This window comes from Arvicanthis niloticus, chromosome 1, assembly GCF_011762505.2.
Source record: "Arvicanthis niloticus isolate mArvNil1 chromosome 1, mArvNil1.pat.X, whole genome shotgun sequence".
NCBI classification, from domain to species: Eukaryota; Metazoa; Chordata; class Mammalia; order Rodentia; family Muridae; genus Arvicanthis; species Arvicanthis niloticus.
In genome coordinates, this window is record NC_047658.1 from 109,821,146 (window position 1) to 109,842,458 (window position 21,313).

Genomic DNA, 21,313 nt, shown 5'->3' on the forward strand with positions numbered 1-21,313 from the left:
AACCCAGACAAAGACATGTCTCTTTACTGTTTCTACGCAGCAGCTCCCCACAGGTTTCCCTGGGCTTTCAGGCCATCAGTGACCTTGGGGCACTAGTACCCCTGTTACCTCAGTGGGTCCAGAGCCACTATGTAATTCTCAGAGCTACCAGTATGTCTTGTTCTTGGCATGCCTTCATCCCATGACGCTTCTTTGTCAACATGAAAACTTCATTTTTTTTTTCTGGGTGCTTTCGCTCCTAAGACTCCCAAAGATCAAAGAATTTACTGGAACCAACTGAGGCCCAGAGAAGCAATGGGCCTAGGACTTTTCTTATCTGGCAGGAAGCTTCCCTCTTCACCCTAGCCTACAGAAGCAACAGGTACCACCTTTGAGAGAGGGCCCAGACCTGGAATGGCAGTCTCTACTAGCAAAACAAGGACAAGGCTGAGCTGATACCCAAAGCAGACATCCATCCTATCCCAGCAATCCCTTCCCCTGGTGTGAAAACACAAACCTCATTAGTGCCGGGAACTGTGGGATGGGACTAAAGATTCAGCTGCATACCCAGTGGTCCAGATTCTCAGCCAGGTCAGCATCTTCCCACCAACCACCCTTTCTGTTCTTTGTTCATTTTGGCTCTTTGAGACAAAGTCTTTCTATGGGGTCTTGGCTTGTCTGGAACTCACAGTGTAGATCAGGCTGGCCTCGAACTTGTTGTAGTCCTCCTGCCTCGGACTCTCAAGTGCTGAGATTACAGGTGTGTGCCACCATGCCTGACTGAATCCTCCTTTCACAGGCCACGCATCTCCTCCCAAACCAGGCTGATGTTCTGAGATATGTGCTTGTCCTGGGCAGGCACTCTTTAGGTGTCACCCTTATTCTTCAACATGCGATGAACATTAAGTGGGGACAGGATTAGCAATGACATATGCCTGTACATCTGTGGAAGCTACCACACAGGGGACAGCCTCTGAACATGCAGTCTGTCTGCAAAAGGAGTCTCTGAGGAGGACTCCTCAGGTCAGCATGAGAATAGGGCATGCTCACAAAACTAAGGCATTATGCTTGGCATGGCCGTGCTGCCTGACATTGGTTTCTGGATAACTTACGTGCATTTATTGTTTTATGTGGCTCTAGTGGAACTATACAGAGCCTCCTCAGGCCACCCTGCTACATAAGCCTCATTTCTGCAGGCCAACTTACAGATTTCATCTCCCACCTTACACTTAGCTCTCCCTCTCCCATCCTAATAGTGTCAGTCTCCTTGGATGAACAGTTTCCCTATCTAGTCTTTTGAATATTCCCTAAAACTGTCATTGTATGACTACAATAATTTCCTTTGTCTTCAGCTTCCCTTTCTGCCTTCTTAGTTACTCCAACTATGGTCAGAAAATATGAAATGGAAAATTCTAGAAATAAACAATGCAAAAGTTTTTAATTGCTTGTCTTTGCAATAGTGTTATGAGATTTGTGCCATCACACCCTGTCCCACCTGGGATATGAGTCGGGTCCCTGTCAACCAAATCCACACAGTTTGTGCTACCTTCCCCTTAGTCACGTGGTAACTGTCTCCTTATCAGGTCTGCTATCTGGGTGTCACAGGCTCACCTTTAATTTTACTTAATAGTAAAATACAATACAAAATAGTAAAAAAAAAAATACATCAGTCATGATGCTGAACCTTTAGATATGCTGAAGAGAGGCCATAAAGTATGTCCTTTGGATGAAAAGAATGACGTATCTACAAGGAAAGAAAACAGTTGTGTGCTAGGTTGCCAAGACCCACAGGAAGAACAAATCCGTAAAAGTGTAAAGAAGGAAAAGGAAGTTGCTGCTAATTGTGTTGTCTCTCTAGCTACACGGCTCAGAACTGCCCTTGGCTTTGGGCATCTGCTTGGCATCTTGGAGCTTGTTCCTTCTAGGTAAAAGTGATGTCTATATTCATTGAAGTGTTTAGTTCACGTTCATCATTCATCTCACAGGACAGACCGCTATTGTGTCAGGCAGGGGCCCCATGCATGTGACCAGGTCCCCACTCTCCTCCCCAGACTCAGCTGGGAGAAATGATTGGGGGGTTCACAAACTGAGCCACTCCTGGCTGTCCTATTTTCTCCAGGTTCTGCCTTTCACCCCCTTGACTTACCTGGCAAAGGCAGCTTGTTCTGAGCCTGGGTGGCCCCACTGACGGTCAGGTCCCTGCCTAGTTGGTTCAGCTCCTTAGGAAGCTCTTTCACACCAGCCTCCCTCACTCTTACCAGTTCTTTTATGGTGTCCCCATAAGACAATGCTGATGGAATGGGATGGAACTTACTTGGGGTCTTCTGCTGGTCTTAGGGCTCTTATGGAGGGTAGGTCCTCGTACACTCTACCCCCTTTATCCCCAGGACATACAGACTGGCCTCGAACTCACTATGTAGTTGAAGATAACCTTGAATTTCTAATCTTATGGTCCCTACCTCCTCAGTAGTGAAACTATAGATGTGCATAAACCTGGGTTATGTTAGGGATGAAACTTATGGATTTGGTACATGCTAAGCAAGAGCTTGTCAGAGCCACATCCCCAGCCCCTCAGACTTCTTTTATAAGAATATTAATCCTATTCATGAGAGCTCTACCATCAGAACCTAATCCCTTCCCAGAGACTCCACTTCTCAATGACACCACACCAGGACTGCACCATCCATGGGTGAGACAGACAGATCGCAGTGTAACCACCCAGATCATAGCATTCAGACTTCGTTCCCTCAAGTTCATGTCCTTTTCACATGTTCACACAGTCACTGAATCCCCAGAGCCTTCAAGATCTTATCTTATTCCAGTACTAATACAAGAGTCTTCAGTGTCCAAAATGAGTGAGCCTTGGATCAGACTCCTCCTGTTGCATATTGGTCTCCGTTTCTACTAGCCTTTGAAATTACAAAGGCTATGAGCTTTCAAATTATTATAGTGGGGCTGACCTGGTTCTGAATCTGAGTGGAGACAAATCTGTCTTCAGCTCCTATACCTGGTAGACATGGCCCCATGAAGACCACCAAGACCTGACACTCACTGGAGGGGTAGTCACTGTGCTAACACTTCACTTGGCTACCGAAACCCCAATTGGAGCATCTCAGAGCCACTGCACTGGAACTCAGGAAGCAGATAAGGGATAAGGTACCCCTATACTCCCTGAAATGCCTCTTGGTCTCTGTGTCACCTGACAAGCAGCATCAACACCCCCCCCATCCCCACTGACATACTGTTTTCTGACCTCTGACCTTTCTGCTTTCTCATGAACATGCCTCTTTTCATTCTTTTCTATCTGCCTGGTTGGTTTAAAAGAGAGTCTTACTGTATTTCTTGCTGTGTGGCCCTGCCTGGCCTGATACTAGCTGAGGTTGACATGAGCTCTGTCTAAGCAGTCATCCTGTCTCAGCCTTCTGAGTGCCTTGGTTAGAGGATTGTGCCACCATGCCTGGAGTCATTTCATTCTTTTCTTCCTCCTGGTAGCTGAGTATTCTCCAGATGTGTACATTTTCCTCTCCTTGTGAAGGTCACTAACTGGCTTGTGATTCACCTTTCACCTTATACTAGAACCAATCAAGAGAAGCCAGGCAGCACCATCAACACTTCGCTGAGGGACAGCCTCTGCTAAATCGCCTTGTTCTCTTCTCAGAAGTGTCATCCTGTACAGAGCACTAGGGTCCTGGGACACAGTGCCACCAGGTTCTTTGCTGTTTCATTACCCTGTGTTTCCACCAAGTCCTCACCAGCGTATCCTTTTCTGCCTCTGTTCTCACCAGCATCCTAACTGCAGCCCTTTGCCCGTGCCTAGGAAGACTGAGGCTGTCTCTAAAGCTTTGGTCTTCCAAGCCATCCTCAATCTCTCTTCCTGTGCTTCGCAGGCCCCTATCTGATCCTCCCTCCAACACTGCCACTATATCTTTCATCAGCACTCTTTCTCAGAGCCAAGCTCAGTACTAGCTCTAACTATCACAAAATGCCTTAGACTGGGTGATTTACAAAGAATGAAGATTTACTGTACACAATACTAAAGACAGAGAAGTCCAGAAATCTAGGCTCTGACAGATTTAGTATCTAGTGAGGACTATGTCTGCCACATAGTTAGTGTCTTCTGTGTGTCCTGTGGCAGATGGCAGAAGGGCAGAAAGAGATAACTAAACTCCCTCGGGCTTCTTGTATAAGATCATTAACCCTATTCATGTGGCTGCCCCTCTCATGACCTAATGTCCTCCAAAAGGCTCCACCGTATTCTCCTTGGAGATGAAGTTTTTAGTGTATGCAGACACTCAGACCCAAGAGCCTTGACTCTGGGGAAACAGAATCACCCTCCTCTTTCAGCTCTGGGACAGTTAAAATAGGTGACCTTTGCGTTGCAGCCACCTGCCCCTGAGACCCTGCAGAATGTTAGTGCCAAACAAGAATGTCTGCTATGGCTGGCCTGGGCGGGGGCCCAGCAAGGGGTGTCTCATATGGATGGCTAATATGGAAATAATTTGACAAAGACATAAGAACCATCCATTGAACACTCTACGTGATGAGACATCACTTAGACCTGCCAAAAGAGTCAAAGTTCACTGTCCTGTTTTTTTGATAATGAACCGTGGGCTACCCTGAGAATGTGGGTATCACCGGGTGTAGCAGGGAGCTGCAGCAAGGATTGCAGTGTGGGGTGGGGGGATCACAGGAGCTGTGCTTTGTCTGTTGGAAGCATCCCCTGTGATCCACAGTCTGGGGATTGGGCAGAAGCGGGGAGGATGGGCTACTGTGCCCACAGAAAGAAATGAGAGCAACTTCAGGGCACACTAGTGCCTTCCTGGGTTCCTGGGACACCATGGGAAAGGGGTTCTCTCTACCCTCCAGAACCTCCCTATCTCTCCAGCTGAGCTCTCTGCAGAGATCTGCAGGGCAGCCACTCCTGCCACAAAGCTCACCTCAGTGCACACGTCAGCATGGTCACACCCTGTGCAGCCATCACCACTAGCTTACCGTAGAGCGTTTCATCACCCTCAGAAGCCACCTTCACCCATCAGCAGTCACCCTGCATCCTCCCTGCCTACAGAACCACCGGTCTCCAATTTCCACAATGTGCTATTCTGAGCATTCTGTAGAGCCGGGACTCTCCGGCCTGGGGTCAATTGTGGCTGGCTTCCTTTTACCTAGCACAATGCCGTGTAGGTTTATTCATTTTGTGATATGTGTCAAAATGTCACCACTCTCAGTCTATGTGACTGAATGATACTCAATTGTATGGAAAAACCGTGCTTGTGTGCTTGTCGGCCTACTGACGGGTTTTTTGATCTACTCTGAAGAGCGCTGCTTTGACCCTCACATCTGTGTTCTTATGTGAATTTGTGTCTCCGTTCATATGTTTATGTAGAACCGTGGTTATTAGGGGTCGAATTTTTTTAAGAACAGCCCCCCACCCCACACACACACATCCTGCTTCCACACAGCAGAGGAGGCACATTTAGTTGGTCAGTATATGGCTATCACTTTAAAAATGTGACGTCATCGCTGAGGTGGGGGAATCACAAGGCTGGTGAGCAAGAGCCTGTCTGGCTTTGCACCCACAGGAAACTCTGGTACTCAGACCTTGAAAAGGGAATGTGTGTCCCAGCACTAGCCACAGGCCTGAGGCCTAGCACTGACCACACCTTTGTCAGGGGGAACATGGATGTTCACACTAAGGAGAACCATGTAACTGTGTTAATGGCAGACAGCCGCATAAGGGGCTCTCAGCAGTGGGATGAAACAGTGCCGAGACAGGGCTGGGTAACCTTTGCTCAAGTTTATCTACTTGTTTGTTTGAGACATGGTCTCATCCTCTGACCTCATGCTCATAGCAGTTCTTCTGCCTCAGCTTCCAGACTCCTAGGATTATAGGTATGTGCAACCATACTTTTTTTTTTTAATTGAATCACCTAACTTAAAAGATATAGCCGGGCAGTGGTGGCGCATGCCTTTAATCCCAGCACTTGGGAGGCAGAGGCAGGCGGATTTCTGAGTTCGAGGCCAGCCTGGTCTACAGAGTGAGTTCCAGGACAGCCAGGACTACACAGAGAAACCCTGTCTCGAAAAACAAAAACAAACAAACAAACAAAAAAACAACAAAAAAAAAAACAAAAAAAAGATATGTAATTTTATATATATGAAAACAAAAACCAAGGGATGAAGATGACAGGATTCAGGTTGGTGGTTACCACAGCCAAGACTGGAGGTTCTCAAGACCACAATGACTGCTGAGAAGGGGCCTTGCCCAGTGAGATATCCATGGAATCCCACTTTTCACCCACTTTCAGGCCTCTGGAGGGTGGTGGAAAAAGGCCAGAGTCATATCTCCTCAGGCCAGGCCTGGAATGAAGGGTTTCAGGCAGCCTCCAGTTTGTCAATCCAGCTTTACTGGAATTGTTGTCTGATGGCTCATGCTCCCAGGAGTCCATAAGGAAACCTTTACCTAGCCCAAGGCTATGCAGACACTCTGGCCTTTCACAGCCTGATCTCTCCAGCTTCCTGTTCAAGGCCTGACTAAGCTAGCTTTGCAGCTGCGGTGAGGGAGGAATCACAGTGTCTGTCTCTTCTTGTGGTGTCCAAGCACATTAACAGAGAACACTGGTTCCCTGTTGAAACAGCTTCAGTGATAAAGCCAGTGGCCACATATGTGTTTATAACACCTAAGGTCTTGTTCCACCCGATTACCTTGCCAACCATGATGCTTTACCAGAATTTTTCTTTATGCTGTGTATGTGTCAAAAATTTGTTTGACTGGTTGGTTGAAGCGTTTATCAAAAGATGGCCTACTGAAAAGGAGTTGGGGATGCCTGATATTCCTTGGCTTAGTGTTGATGAAGGGATTTTAAGGCCCAGAGAAACTGCTTTGTAAAACCTAATCCTTCACAATGGGAAGGTCCAGGACATAAGCCCTTTAGAAATCCTGTAATACGCAAACTGGTGAGAAGGGCACCAGCACATCTGAAGAGTTTTGTTCTTGTCTTTTTCCTTGTGCCAGACCTTAGGGTCAGAGATGCTGTTGCTTTTTTAAATGAATTTAATGCAATGGGTTTAATTGGGCCCTGAGGTAGCAAAGGCCAGGTGGCAGCACTGAATCGCCAGAGGCAAGTTGATCTTAGTTATTATAATGGAAAGTGTAGATAAAACAAGGTTCATAATGAGCTAACCCATAATAGTCAGCACAGGAGATGTAAATGCTATCATGGCATGATTTGTATGGTCCTTTGGTACTGGCTAATCAATCATGGTGTTTCCAGGCATGAAATAGGAAGCCTACTCCATTTCTCTTTGGTCTGTATATGCAGGGGGAAAAAAATCTCAAATGGAAGAAAGACTCCATTGGATCTTGGCAAAAGGCAATCTTGGCCAGTGAATCAATTTTCAGACTTGAGCCAGTTTGCAGATTCAGAACCACTTGAATGAAGTTCTCCTGAAGAAGAACCTTGATAAGACACCTAAAAGTTCTGCTGTTAGCCTTTCTCCAGTCCTTCCCAAGAGGGACCTACAGCCTTTTACAAGAGTACACTGGAAGAGCTGAGAGTTCTACCTCTTGTTCCTAAGGCAGCTAGGAAAAGACTGACTTCCAGGAATCTAAGAAGAAGGTCTTAAAGCCTCCCCACCACACACACAGTGACACACCTACTCCAATAAGCCCACACCTAATAGTGCTACTCCCTGTCCCAAATATATTCAAACCACCACAACGGTTTTTTAAATGTTTTTTTTTATTATGTATGAATGTGTGTGTGTGCATGTATGTCTCTGCACCATGTACCTGCAGTACCGTTGAGACCAGAGGAATGCTTCAGAGCCCCTGGGACTGGATTTACAGATGGTTGTGAACTGTCATGTGGATGCTAAGAATTAACCCCAGGCCAGGCAGTGGTGGAGCATGCTTATATCCCCAGCACTCAGAAGGCAGAGAGAGGTAGATGGATCTCTGTAAGTTCCAAACCACCCTGGTCTACAGAGAAAGTTCCAGTGCTACACAGAGAAATCTTGTCTGGGGGGCAGGGGAGGAGAATCAAACCCAGATCCTCTGGAAGAGCAAGCTGGTGCCCTTTATCAAGGAGCCATCTCTCCAGCCCCACAGATAAGAACTCGTTATAACCTCCTTGGATTCAAGTCAGTGTCTGGCTTCTCACTCTTCAGTGCTTGGCTGCCTATAAGTCTCACCTGGGAACAATCTAACAGCTCTATTAGCTTTGGCACTATTACAGTTAGTGTCTTCATTTTATGGTCTAATTGCTTATTGCTAACAGATAGAAAGATAATGGATTATTAACTTTCAACCTTCAGTAAAACCAGGCTTGCCCCCTCTTCCAATCCTCATGTCTTGGCCTCCAGATTTCTGGGATTACATACAGGAGCTACTATGTCCATGCCCAGCAAGGCCAGGGTTCTGCTAAATGCATTTCTTTGTTTATTTGGTTGGTTGGTTGGGTGGGTGGGTGGGTGGGTGGGTTTTATTGTTTAGTTTTGTTTTTATTTTTGTTTTGTTTTATTTTTCAGAGATGGTCTCTCCATGTAGCCCTGGCTGTCCTTGAACTCACTATTTAGAGTAGGCTGGCCTTGAACTCACAGAAATCTACCTGCTGTGCCTCCCAAGTGCTTTACTCTAACTTTTAATTATATTTGTGTGGGGCTGGGCGGGAGATCCCTGCCGCAGCATGAATGAGGAGGTCAGAAGACATCTTGTGAGAGTCAGTCTCTTCTTCCAACACATGGGCTCTGGGGACTGAGCTCAGGGCACCAGGCTTTAGCTGTTGAGCCCTTTTGCCAGCCCGACCCTTCCACCTTCTCTCTTTTCTCATCTTAATGCGCAGGCTGGGATTTTATGGACTCTGTTAGAAAATATGGGACACACCATGTCGGGAACAAAGTGATTGCTCCATGACGCAACGTGTGCTCAGTGTTTAGGATAGTTTTTGTTTGTTTGTTTGTTTCAATTTTCATTTTTGTTCTTTTTTTTTAATTGTGTTTCCTACTTTGCTAGGAGTTGTGTTTTTAATTAGGACTAGGGCCTTGAACTTTATCAAGTGCTTTTCTGCATCTTTTGAGTTGATTATATGTTTTCCCTTGTTCTGTTGATGTGGTGAGTTCTGTTGATTGATTTTCAAATGTTTAGGCAGCCTTGCATAACTGGATTAAGCCGTGCTGATCCTGCATCTTGACATGAGCCCTGGATCTCGCTGGCTGCTGGGTTTTAGAAGCTGCCTCCGCATCCAGGACAGACATTGCCCTAGAGTTTTCTTTCAGGAATATCCTCGTCAGATTTGAGCATCAAGATCAGACCACCTCAGAAAAGCCCTGTTAAAAGCTTTGTATATGGCTGGGAGCTTCTTCCTCACATGCTGGGGAGTACCCACTGGTGAAATCATCTAGACCAACTTCTCTGTAGAAAGATCGCTAAAATTCCAAGTTTAATCCCATTCACATTGGGCAGTTCGTATTTATTTCTTCTTTTCTTAAAACATGTTTTGATGAGTTAATCTATTTAATCTGTATTATCAGAATTACTTTTGTTCACATTATTCTCTGACTAGACTTTTGTAAATATCTCTAACTCCATAGTGGGGGTGGTCATTTCTTTTTAAACTCCCAACTTTGGGGATTTGTGCTTCCCCTCACCCCATCCCATCTATCTTGCTAAAGTTTTATCAGTTTTATTGGTCTCTTTGGAAAGCCAAATGTAAGCTTTGTCGATTTTCTTTAACGCAACATTCATTTTTTTATTTCATCAACTTACACCCTTATCTTTATTGTCTCTTTCCTTCTATTTCCTTTGGGTTTAGATTTGGGTGTGTGTGTGTGTGTGTGTGTGTGTGTGTGTGTGTGTGTGTGTGTGTGTGTTTGTATCTTTAACTCGAGCTGGGTCTCAGCCTCTCTCTATCACATTTTAGGCCAAGCATTATCTTCCCCTCAATGTCCATATCTCAATATACCTCCAACATTTATTTAACTATAATTTTGAAGATACGATTTTTAAATTTATATTATGTTTGTTTATATGTGTATATGTGTGTGTGTGGGGGGGGGGAATACATGTGCCATGGCTCATACGTGGAGATCAGGGAACTTTTGAGAGTTGGTTTTCTCCTTCTACCAGGCGAGTCCTTGGGGTCAAACTCAGGTCTTCAGGCTAGGACACAAGCACCCTTACCCACTGAGCCATCTTGCCATTTTTAAAATTGCCATTTTGCTAAATTAATGTGGGTTGGCCTCAAACTTGTGATTTTTAAGACTTGGCCTCCTGAGATGCTGAGATTATAGGTGTACACTCCACATTGAATTTAGCTGTAATGTTTGATGCATTTTTTAATTATTCAATTAAAACTATTTTCTAATTCATGTAACCTTTTTTTCTTTGACCTTGGGTTACTTAGATCATTTAATTTTCAAAACACTTGGGGATTTCCTAGTAATATTTTTGATTTGTAGTTTAATTTTATTGTGGTCAAGGACTATGCTAAACACCATTTAATTTATTTGAAATTTGTTGAAAGTTGCTTTTAAAACCTAGCACTTGGTATCTTTGTAAATACTTGTGTGTGCTGGCCTGCAGTGGTGTGGCTTTTGTCCCTGTCAGGGTAGACTGACACTCAGATTGTTCATATTGGGCTCTGCCAGTGCGTCGGTATCCATTGCCAAGGAGGTATGTTCAAATCAATCAATCTCTCATCATGGTTGTGGATTTGCTCTTACCACTTTGTTTTCCCCGTGTGCCTTATACTTTTAAGGTTATATTTGTAGGCTCATTAGATTTGGGATTGACCTTTTCCTGATGAACTGACATTTTTTTTTTTTTTTCAGATAGGTGTGGGTGGAATCCCTGAGCAACCTTGAGTGCCTTTCTTCAGGTGCAGACCACTTTTTTTTTTTTTCCATTTTGAGACAAGGTCTCTCACTGGCTGCCCCAGGAATCTTGTCTCCAGTCTCCAGCCATAGGATTGCAAACACATGCTACTATGCCTAGATTGTTTTGTTTTGTTTTTTAATGTGGGATTTAGGAAAGGACCTCGGGTCCTTCCGCTTGTAAGACAAGCACTTTAATAGCTAGCCCAGAGCTGATACTTTGTAACTCTGAGATTTTCTTTGTCTAGTCTGCTGTGCCTGGTACTAGTCTGCAGCTCCCTGTGTTTAGAGAACCAGGCTAGGCTACCTTTTTCTCTGCCCCTTTCTCTTTTCTTTGTTTATGCTTTTAGTGAATTCATATCATCGTTTTTAATCCTGACTGACAATCATGATCTACTTAATGGAATATCAATTCACTTAAACTCACATTCTCTGCCACCTTATTCTTCTTATCATTTTTATTATCATTTTTCTTTTTTCTTGTTTTACTACACAGCCTCTTTGATCAAACCACCTATTGTGTTCTTAATTTCCACCACTGTGTTGCCCTTCCTTTCTGTCTCTTTTTCTTCTTTTATTTATTTATTTATTTACTTACTTACTTCTTTATTTTTGAGAGGGAGACTTTGAATGAGGCTGAGACAGCATCTCCAGTAACCCAGGCTGGCTTCGAACCTTCGTGTGGCCAAGCAGGTGACCTGGAACCCCTGATCCTTCTGACTCCACCTCCCAAGTGGTGGAATTATAGGCATGTGCCACCATGCCTGACTTTTATAGAATTTCTTTTTCAGTATTTGGAGGTGACTTTTATCGTCTGGTGAAATCTCTCATCTTTTCATCTATCTTCTTGACTCTATTCATCACAGATATCTTAAAGTTCTCATCTAGAAAGTCTGATGCAAACCACAGCCATCTATCTACCAGTGATTCTGTAGGTCAGACTCGGGCTGCTCTGCTGGGCGCATGCTGGGGGCTGAGCAGTGTCAGCCTCACATGCCTGAAGCTGTCAGCTGTCATCTGAGCCCTTCACCTCTCTTCCTTCACTCAGCTTTTCTAGCAGGCTAGCTTGGGCTTGTCCAGGAGGCAGACGTTTTTGGGGTGGTTTTTTTTTTTTTTTTCTGAGAGGGTAAAAAAGTGAAGTCTGCAGGTCTCTTGAGGCTGAAGCTCAGAACACATGATCGGCTTCCACCATGGCAGAACAAGGCAGGAACAAGGAGAGATTTTCAGGGATTTTCAGCAATCGTTAAAAGCCATTGCTTCATACTCCTCCCTGAAACAAAGTTCTTTCTCCCTCCAGACAGACTTGGAGGTCTCACGGCTGCAAACACCACCACATATCCCAATCTTCTGTCATCTGCCACCCCAACCCCAGTCCTAAAATCAATGTCAAATGTTATACAAGGTTGATATCACAATGTCCCACCTCTGAGTTCTAATTAATAACTTTCTTTTTCTTTTTCTTTCGTTTCTTCTCTCCCTGAACCCCCTACCCACCCACCCACCTTCCTTTCTCTCTTTTCCTCAGTGCTGCGGCTTGAAGCCAGAGCCTAATTCATGCTAAGCAAGCACTCTACCGCTGAGCTGTGTTCCCAGCCCCAATTCCATTTTTTGAGACAGGGTCTCACTCTGTGGCCTGGAACTCACTCTTGTAATTCAGACAGGCCTATAAACTCACAGAGTGAACTTGCCTCTGATTCCTGAGTACTGGGATTAAAGTTGTATTTATTCTATTGTATATATACATGGGTGTTTTGCTTACATGTTTATGTGTGTAGCATGTGTGAACCTGATGTCCTTGGAGTTCAGAAAAGGGTGTTGGACCCCTGAAACTGGAGTCCAAGGTTATAGGGTACCATATGGGTACCAGGAACTGAACCCAGTACCTTTGGGAGTACAATCAGCAAGTACTCTTAACTGCTGAACTGTCTCTTCAGGTATGATGCCATTAACTTGCTCAGGCTGGTCTTGAAATCACTGTGTTCCACAGACAGGGCCTGAACTTGTACTCCTGCCTCAGCCTTCTAAATATCTGGGAGTATAGGTCAAGTTTCTAACTTCTTTATCAGCTACCCATTACTAAACAGCAAACCATAACCAAATGTTGTGGTCTAATAGTCATTTGTCTTGCTAACAGCTCCATGGGTCAGGAGCTTGGACTCAGCTCCACTGGAAGGTGGTTCTGTGGTTGTGCTTGGGCTGACTCAGACAGATGCAGTCATCGGTAGCTTGCTTAGGGCCTGGTGGTCCAAGATGGCTCAGTCTTGACCACCTACAGCCATCATACCTACAATCAGTGCTGACTGAAGGCTGGGCGCCTTGCCTTTACTTGTCCCCCTTCAACCACTCCAGCCACACTCTTGACACCTGTGGGTTCCATACATGGAGAGCTCCCCAGAGTTCTACAGCCACATTAGGTCACAAGGTCAGCTCAAATTCAAGCAGCATGAAAACAACTCTGTCTCCCTAGAGGAGGGCCTCTAGCAGTTAAGATTGCAAAATGCACCACACCTGCAGATCTCTAGCTAGGATCTAGTTTTTTCCTTTATTTTTCAACTTTTATGTATGGACAAAAACAAAACCCAGAAATTCCAAAATGTCTTTCTACAGTTTTTCCTCTAATATGAAAAAGAAATCTGGGCTAGTTTACACTTGAGACAATGTGAGGTTGTGCCAGCCTTTCTCAACCAAATCCTCTGGATGTTTCCTGGGGCCCCCCATCCTAGAAGGGTCTGATTCCTGTCCTCGGTGGCAAGAGCCTGCTGGCTTCTGTTTTATTTTTATTCCCTCCCAGCAGCCACTATTGCTCTGTGAGAACCACAGCTATTTCCAAGGGGGAATTGTGTGAAAAAAAAGATACCCTGATAGCCTTTGTTCTCCGGAATCTTGTCACTTGTCTCCTGGTGGCTCTGGAGCCTAGGCTCCACTGTTTTCCTCACAGCCCAGGAAGCCCCACCATCCCATCTGGTGTAGACATTTCCCACACTTCTCTGAGAAGGAAGCAGAGCCTGGAGGGTAGGCTGGCTTCCTCTTGCCTCTTGTTTTCTGGGCTGGGGTTGGGGGGAGGCCTTCCAGTCTAGCTTTTCCAAAGGCTCCCAGCAGCTCTCTGTTGCCAACGTGGTTTAGTCTGGCTGGTCAAATTTGAGCTTCACAGACAGGAAGATTCTCCCAGTCTCTCCATTGCCCTGATGCCTTCCAGTCTGTGTCTGTGCACACAGATGTCTTGATCACCGGCCTGCTTTCTCCAGTGATGTTTATTTAAAAAAAAAAAAAAAAAAAAGACTTTATTTCTAGAAGGAGATTTAGAGGCAAACCAACGCAGTATCCAAGCAGTCTCAGGAGACAGGATCCTCGTTAACATGGCTGTGGAACTCCTTCCTCCAAGCACACCCTGACTCTGCTGTTGGAGTTGCAACCCTTGCAAACTAGGGGTACAGACAGCCACCCAACTTCTGAGATAAAAGCAGGAAAGGAGTCATTCTCCCCATCTGTGGGTGGTAACCCCCTTTCCCCCTGTAGAAACTCCCTGTTTCCAGCTTCTCTGGAGACAGAACAAGCCCTGGATAGAATGTTCTTGTTTCTAGAGAGGCTACCATGTTTGGCAGGGGTACCTTGAACATGTGTTGTGGGGTTACCAACATGAAAGCTGCTCACACTCTGCCCCACCCCCCTTCTCCAAAGGCTGCGGGATCACCATCGGGCCACCATCAAGGTCATCAGGCGCATGCAATACTTTGTAGCCAAGAAGAAATTTCAGGTAAGACCATGCCCAGTGCAATTGATCCCGAGAAGACTACAGTAGTAGTATGCCCTCACCCTTAGACACCCGACATGCTGTGACTGTTCCCCTTAGAGCATCACCATTCCCTAAGATGGCAGGCTCCTTCAAGGGCACTTTACCCAGACCTGGCCCAGGAACCCTTTATCACTCTACATTGATTATCAGAAGTAACTTTATAAGAGTACTTCTTCCATGCAAGACTATGATAGTGACAGCCTAGCAATGTCACCTGGACAGGAAGTGACATCTGTTCTCAACTAGCTTGGAGCTCTCTGTATCCTACCCTATCCATCCTGGGGCTTGCTTAGTGAACAGAGGCTCCTGAGCTGGCAATTCTGCAGCTCTGGGACCCATATAGTATCAACACACCTCCAGAGTTGTTCTCCTGAGATTCTAAAGGTAGCAGGTTATGCTCCTCCTCTGCTCAGGGACAGTTGTAAGCAGAAGTCATGGGGAGGAGAGCCGTATTCCTCACTTTGAGAACATGTCAGTAGAAGCAGCAAGTGCTAGAGGGTATCCTCTTACTGGAAAGCCCTTGTCACTGGGCAGAGAAGGCTGGGGCAACCCACCTTAGTATAGTCTGCCCAAGGACAATCTCAGCAGTAGCCCTGTGCTGTGTTACAGACCACACCTACCACACTAGGCCATGAGATTGACACAAGCTCCCACTATCCCCTCAGCATAACCCCTACCCCAGCCCTGGGGCAGCCAAAACCTCTAGACACTGCAGGAGGTAAGGGCTAAGGTATAGTCCCCATCCCAAGTTGTCATCATTGTGCTGAGAGGAGCCTTGGGTGACATGAGTCCCATTCACTGTAGTCCTCAGCTCCTCAACTTTTGTGGCCCTAAGAACAGCCACAGGCCGCTTCCTGCCAAGCTCCTGACACTAATGAGAGTATCCTGTAGCTCCTCACCCTAGCTACTTACTGCCACCTTGGAGGGACCCTGTGCCCATCCAGCAGTACCATGGTGACATTCTGCTGTACACTTGTTAGCCTGCACCCCCTGGTACTGTCACAACACAAGTAGACCAAGTTACACCCAAGCTCCCACAAACCTAGGGACTTCATGTTGTCAAAAGGAGTAAAGGTCACCGTCAGCAGGGGCCAGAGCCAGGAAGCACCTGGAAATGGATGAGAAGGGTCCAAAGGCCCCACCCCCACTACTGAAACGTGGAGAGAGATGGGGAGATGTGTTCCTGTAGAACCAGCTCGTCCCAGCTTGTCAAGGAGCCACAGGAGCCCCATGGGGCGTCACATCTCTTGACAAGACAATCTCTCAGGGAAAAGTAGGGCTAGGGTATGACACTCTTACAAGGAAGTAGTGTAGCTTAAGTTGCTAGTGTTTAAAGGGTCATGAGAAATTGCTAGCTGATGGTGGTCCCCAGGCTGAAAGAAGTAGGCTCTGCAGGTGATGAAGGAGATTCCACAGGAAACAGTATAGGAACTGCTACGTTGAATGGGGTTGTGGTAGGTAGGCTCATGGCTCCCTGGGGTTCACTTCTAGACTCTCGGTGCCCAGTGAAACACAGGGATCCTTATGGTCCCTTTGAGTCAGAGGTCATCTTAGTGGCCTATGCAGACCCAGTTTCTACGTCACTACCAAAGGACCTGCCTGATGACATGGTTAGAGGCTGAGGAAGAAGAGACCCAGAGCCCTGCACTTTCTTTCAGGCCTCAGGACATTAACCAACGTCCTAAGAGTGGCTCAGAAAACTTCTGGAACCGGCCAAACAGCTCCTACTATCCAGCTCTCTGCTTTTCACCCATACACTTAGCCCAGGTGGCAAAGGGGCCTTGTGGGGTGCAGAGGCTTCTACGTAGAGAAAAGTAAGGGTTCCACAATGAGATGGCTTTACTGCTGGGGACACATAGACAGGTAGTGGCAGGCCTCCAGGAAAGAGTGAGATAGTTGAAGAGGGAACCCCTGTGGGGAGGGCTCCAAAAGACTTCCAGGCCACCCTGGTGACCCAGCCTTCTTGTCTCAGCCATCCACCCACCTACTCTCCACCCACCCTACTGGCCTGACTGAGAATACCCACTATATGCCTTGATGACCGATATAGTCCTTGGCCAGCTGCCCTTGTGTCTGGCTTGAGGTGCCAGGGCCTCTTAGCCCTGAAAGTTTGCCCCGAGCACCCACGTCCACAGCCAGTCAATCTGGACAGGCAGCATTTTCTGGCTCATCTCTGGCTCCTGCTGCCACCAGGGGACGTTGGCCTAGGGAGAAAGCTAAGATGGCCTCTTACACTAGCCCTATGCAAATATTTGACAGAGGCTCCTCAGTCCCCAACCAGATCCTAAAGGGGAGCTTAGTGGCTCCAAGACAAGTCTCAGCAGGCCTGGAGTGCTGCTCACCATGGGTGGTTGGTTGATAGGATATCTCTGATCCTTCTGGGTTGTTTTGTTTTGTTTTGTGGTTTTGGAATTTTGAGACCAAGTTTCTCTGTGTAGCCCTGGAACTTACTCTGTAGACCAGGCTGGCCTTGAATTCAGAGATCCATTTGCCTCTGCCTCCTGAGTGCAGGGATTCAAAGTGTGCACCACCATGGCCAGCTCTCTGATCCTTCTTAACCATTCCCTGCTTACAGCACACACACACACCCGCCCTCCTGCAGGCTGACATACTCACACCTCCCCACTACATAGTCTAAAACATGTATGTTTGCAGAGGTTGGCAGAGGTACCCATGTTCACTTGGGCTCTCAGACTCACAGGGCATCCACAGGCCAACAGAAGATCTGTCTTGCTCCCGATCCAGGCCTGCACTGCCTCAAACTATAGTTTCTGCATCCCTTGTTCATTTGCCTCATGTGTCAGCAGGCATACCTAGAGGGGCCACACACCTTATAAAGCATTTTCTCCCACAAATCTCTTCCGTATTACTTAGGGTCCCTTTCAGTGTACACTAAAGAGGGAGTCGGGCCCTGGACTCAGTCATAACCACCTCTGACTGACAAAGTGCTACAACAGGATTCCTTGACATTTCTCATCTTAGATCTTATTTTATTCTCAGTCTCTTTTAGAAGTAGCAGTGTAGATTTCAGCATGAAATCTTCCAGGGAAAAGGAACAAGACTCGGTATCCTGTTTTACAGAAGACAGAAGCAAGGCTCAGAAACTCATCTTGGAGAAGGGAGGATCAGGGCTTATATCTCTATCTTATAGAAGATAGTAAGACCTGGAGACTATCAAGTATGAAGTTCTTAGTAGAATTTCATAAGCAACATATGCCCAGGACCAAGGATCTGCCTAAGTGTCATCCCAAGCTTGGACACAATAGTCCCTGGGTGTGTAGGCCACAGAAGGTGTGATGACCCTGGTACCTAGAATGGCCCTAAGCATGGCAGGGCCTTCCTTCATGGGAGCTAGGCTGTCTAATGGAAAGTCTGTGTGGCATTGTGAGACATCTAGAACACATGTTGTTCTATCTCCCCTCCCAGAGAAGCAGTAAGTGTGTCAAATGTCAGTCTAGGGCACAGATGAACTGTGGGTATGCAGCACCATGTCTCTAGCCCACTAGGCCAACTCCTCCTGAGGAGGCTTGAAGCAGAGAGGGCCAGTAGGAGCTGGCTAGTCTTACCAGTGAACTGACAGAAGAGAAAGGCCCAGACAAGCTAAACCGGAAGCCTTTGGGGGTGAAGCCTGCTACTATGTATGTTCTAAGCTGTTCCTCCCTATCACTGCGCCCCACCCCATCACTATTTGTGTTTAGAATTGAGCATAAAGGATTCAGGAGAAAGTGACACATGTCTTTTTGACCTGCAGCAAGCACGGAAGCCCTATGATGTGCGGGATGTCATCGAGCAGTATTCCCAGGGCCACCTCAACCTTATGGTCCGCATTAAAGAGCTACAGAGAAGGTGAGTACAGAAACGGGTTTGAAGAGATGATGCCAGGAGACCCTGCCCCAACTCCACAGGGAAGGAAAGAGTTCTTAGTGACATCTACCTCTAGGTCACCCCTCAATCCATGGATCTTCCTGCTACTGGAGTGGAGCTAAGGATTCTGACCATTTAGAGCCAACATGGTCTTGAATCCTATTTCCATCAAAGTCCCTGGGGCCCAGCACAGGTTTGAATCTAGGAGGGCTTCATGAGCTAGCTTGCAGACCTAACTCCGTATATCCTGGAGTGCAGCTGGGAGAATGTGACTGTCCCTTCCATAGACAAGGTCAAAGGTTCAAGACCTCCCTGCTTTGACTCTACTCACCTCATCTAGAGAGGAAGCCTACGTAGCCCAGATTCTGTTCCTCATTTTTTAACTTCCTGCCTGACCCTCTCACGAGCATGAGCCCATAGGGTCTTGGGTGCCTCACTGTTGGTCTTGGAGGAGCAGTGGCAGATAACCCTGGAGTGGGTGTCATACTGTCTGTCCTCCTGGACACTATGACCTGTCTCTGTGGTGCCTCAGTCATTGTGTGAGCTCACGTCCCTCTCTTCTCTCCAGGCTGGATCAGTCCATTGGGAAGCCATCTTTGTTCATCCCTATCTCAGGTGGGTATCCACACTGGTACCTAGACAGTGAAGCCCACAAGGGATTCTCTTTCTTGCCCCTGTCTGTCTCTCATCTTTCTTACAACAGGCTGCTAGGGCCTCCTGTGTAAAAGCTAGAAGGTACAGACCCCAGGCTAGGCAAAGTGGCTGTAGGCAGGCTACATAAAGGGATGTTCTGGTGATGACAGAGCCCACTGTATCCCTCTGAATGATAGATTTATAAAGCCTCATGGTCAAACTCTGGGTATGTTAGTGAGAACCAAGGGCCCATTTTCCTCTGGTAGAAAGACCTGGGATGAAGCATGGGTCAGATAAGCAAAGTTTCAGGCGCCATGATGAGGTAGGGGCTCCTTCCTGGCTGAGGTGTTCAGGAATGTACAATGGCATGGTATGGGCTAGTTCTTAGCTTGGTGGGAATCTTCAGATCCTCCGGACAAGGGGCTAAGCCACACCAGGGAAGGACAAAGCAAGGCGCATTCCTGGTGACAATGCTAGCTGAGATTCAAACAGGGCATAATCTAATGTTGGGGACCACAGAAGCAACAGACACCCCGGCCTGGTAATGTGAGCAAGCCCAGTAAGTATTACAAATCAATTGAGTCAGCCCCTGAGTAAAGAGTGCGTTGTCCCACCCAGAAGATACTCAGGGGTTCCAAAGCCAGGAAGAGCAAGTCTGGAGCCTAGATATGCTCTGCCATTATACTGTCTCCCCTTCCTTCAACCCCAGGTGTTCCAGCCACAGGAGAATTTTAAAGGACATCTTGTAATTTCAATCATTCGCCCCTCCCCCATCTCCTGCTCCCTAGGCTCCTGAGCCCACACCCACAGCCAATACCGCTGACTTTGTGCTTTACCCAATAGAAAAGAGCAAAGACCGTGGCAGCAACACCATCGGTGCCCGTCTGAACAGGGTAGAAGACAAGGTAGGTTCCTGCATCAACTCTGTCAGCTCTAATCGCTGTCCTCGGCCAGTGCAGTACCCCACAGACCCCACAGGCCCCACAGTCCTCTGATCTCCTCAATGACATTCTTGAGAAGCACTATGCACGGTGGCTGGGCAATACACTTCACAACTGCGTGCCTGCAAAGTCAGAAACCTATTGGCTGCTTCTGCCTGGTGTCCCAAGGTCTGTGGCCCTGCCCCTGCCCTGGGAAGGAAGAAGTGAGATTGCAAAGCACTGAAGCCTTAACATGACCTGGCTTTCCCCCTCCACTCCTTACCCTTAGAGTTCTAAAAGCCTCCTGGCTGTGTCTTAGCTAGGAGGTGGCTGCAACCAGATTGACATCAGCCTCCCTATAAGCCAGCTGTCTAAGGTCCTTGCTTTGGGCAGGCCAAACCTTCAGAAGACTAGAACCTGGCTGGGGTGGATTCCTGGATGGTGTCAGCCTCTACTTATCCTGGACCTGACTGGTGGGGAAGATCAAGCTCAAGTTAGTGTGCTAGGCTACACTGGCTCTGCCTGGCTAGGCTATTTTTAGTATCCACTACTGTAGGCTCCCACGTACGGTACAGTACATACCCGGTAGAGTGCTATTGCTCCTCGTGTTCTGGCTTCCCACAATCTTATGTTCCAATATGTCAGAGCTGACATTAGCTAGGCAACTAGGCTACTCCATTGCCCCCCAGCTTCTGTGCCCACCACCGTACTTTTCATGAGCCACTGGAGGCTCTGACTCACACGAGGACCTCTCTTGGGTACATGGTATAACCCACTGCTACTCTTTGAAGTCTCTGCAGTTTGAGGTGTGCTGTTATCTTGCCAGACAACCCGAGTCTGTATACATGAATTTTATCTGAACATAACTAGGAAGCTAAAAATAGTGGAATTTCAGTTGAGTGGTGAGTGTGGTTGCTGCTGGGTTGCTCTAGCAACATCTGGCTCTGACTCTCAATATGGGCTGCAACTGAGCAGGTAGGCAAGGTAGTCTGGCCTACATAGGATAAGGCTTTGAAGCCTCCCTACTCCTTGCTGGCATAAATGTCCCCAGCCTGAGGCTGCCATGGAGCCCTCTGGCAAATAAATGGAAGGGGCATGGTCTGGGCTCCAGACTCTCTGAAACCCTGGGGTGTATATATCCAACACTGAGTCTCACTACAGGGCCTGGTCTAAATTGTAGCATCCCAGGCCTGAGCAGGGAGGTACTATGACCCACAATCAGCAGGCCACTCATTGAGAACAGAGATTGTGCATA

At 47.0% G+C, this 21,313-nt stretch overlaps 1 protein-coding gene across 4 annotated transcripts in view; it reads left to right on the plus strand.

Moving 5' to 3' along the window:
- Positions 1-21,313, plus strand: part of Kcnq1 (potassium voltage-gated channel subfamily Q member 1) — a 319,040-nt gene that overhangs the window by 234,895 nt on the left and 62,832 nt on the right. For all 4 annotated transcript variants that reach the window (XM_076913905.1, XM_076913913.1, XM_034508125.2 and 1 more), the window contains exons 12-15: positions 14,527-14,602; positions 18,393-18,487; positions 19,074-19,120; positions 19,982-20,043. In XM_076913905.1, coding sequence (XP_076770020.1) covers positions 14,527-14,602; positions 18,393-18,487; positions 19,074-19,120; positions 19,982-20,043 — 280 coding nt within the window. The remainder of the gene's footprint in view (positions 1-14,526; positions 14,603-18,392; positions 18,488-19,073; positions 19,121-19,981; positions 20,044-21,313) is intronic.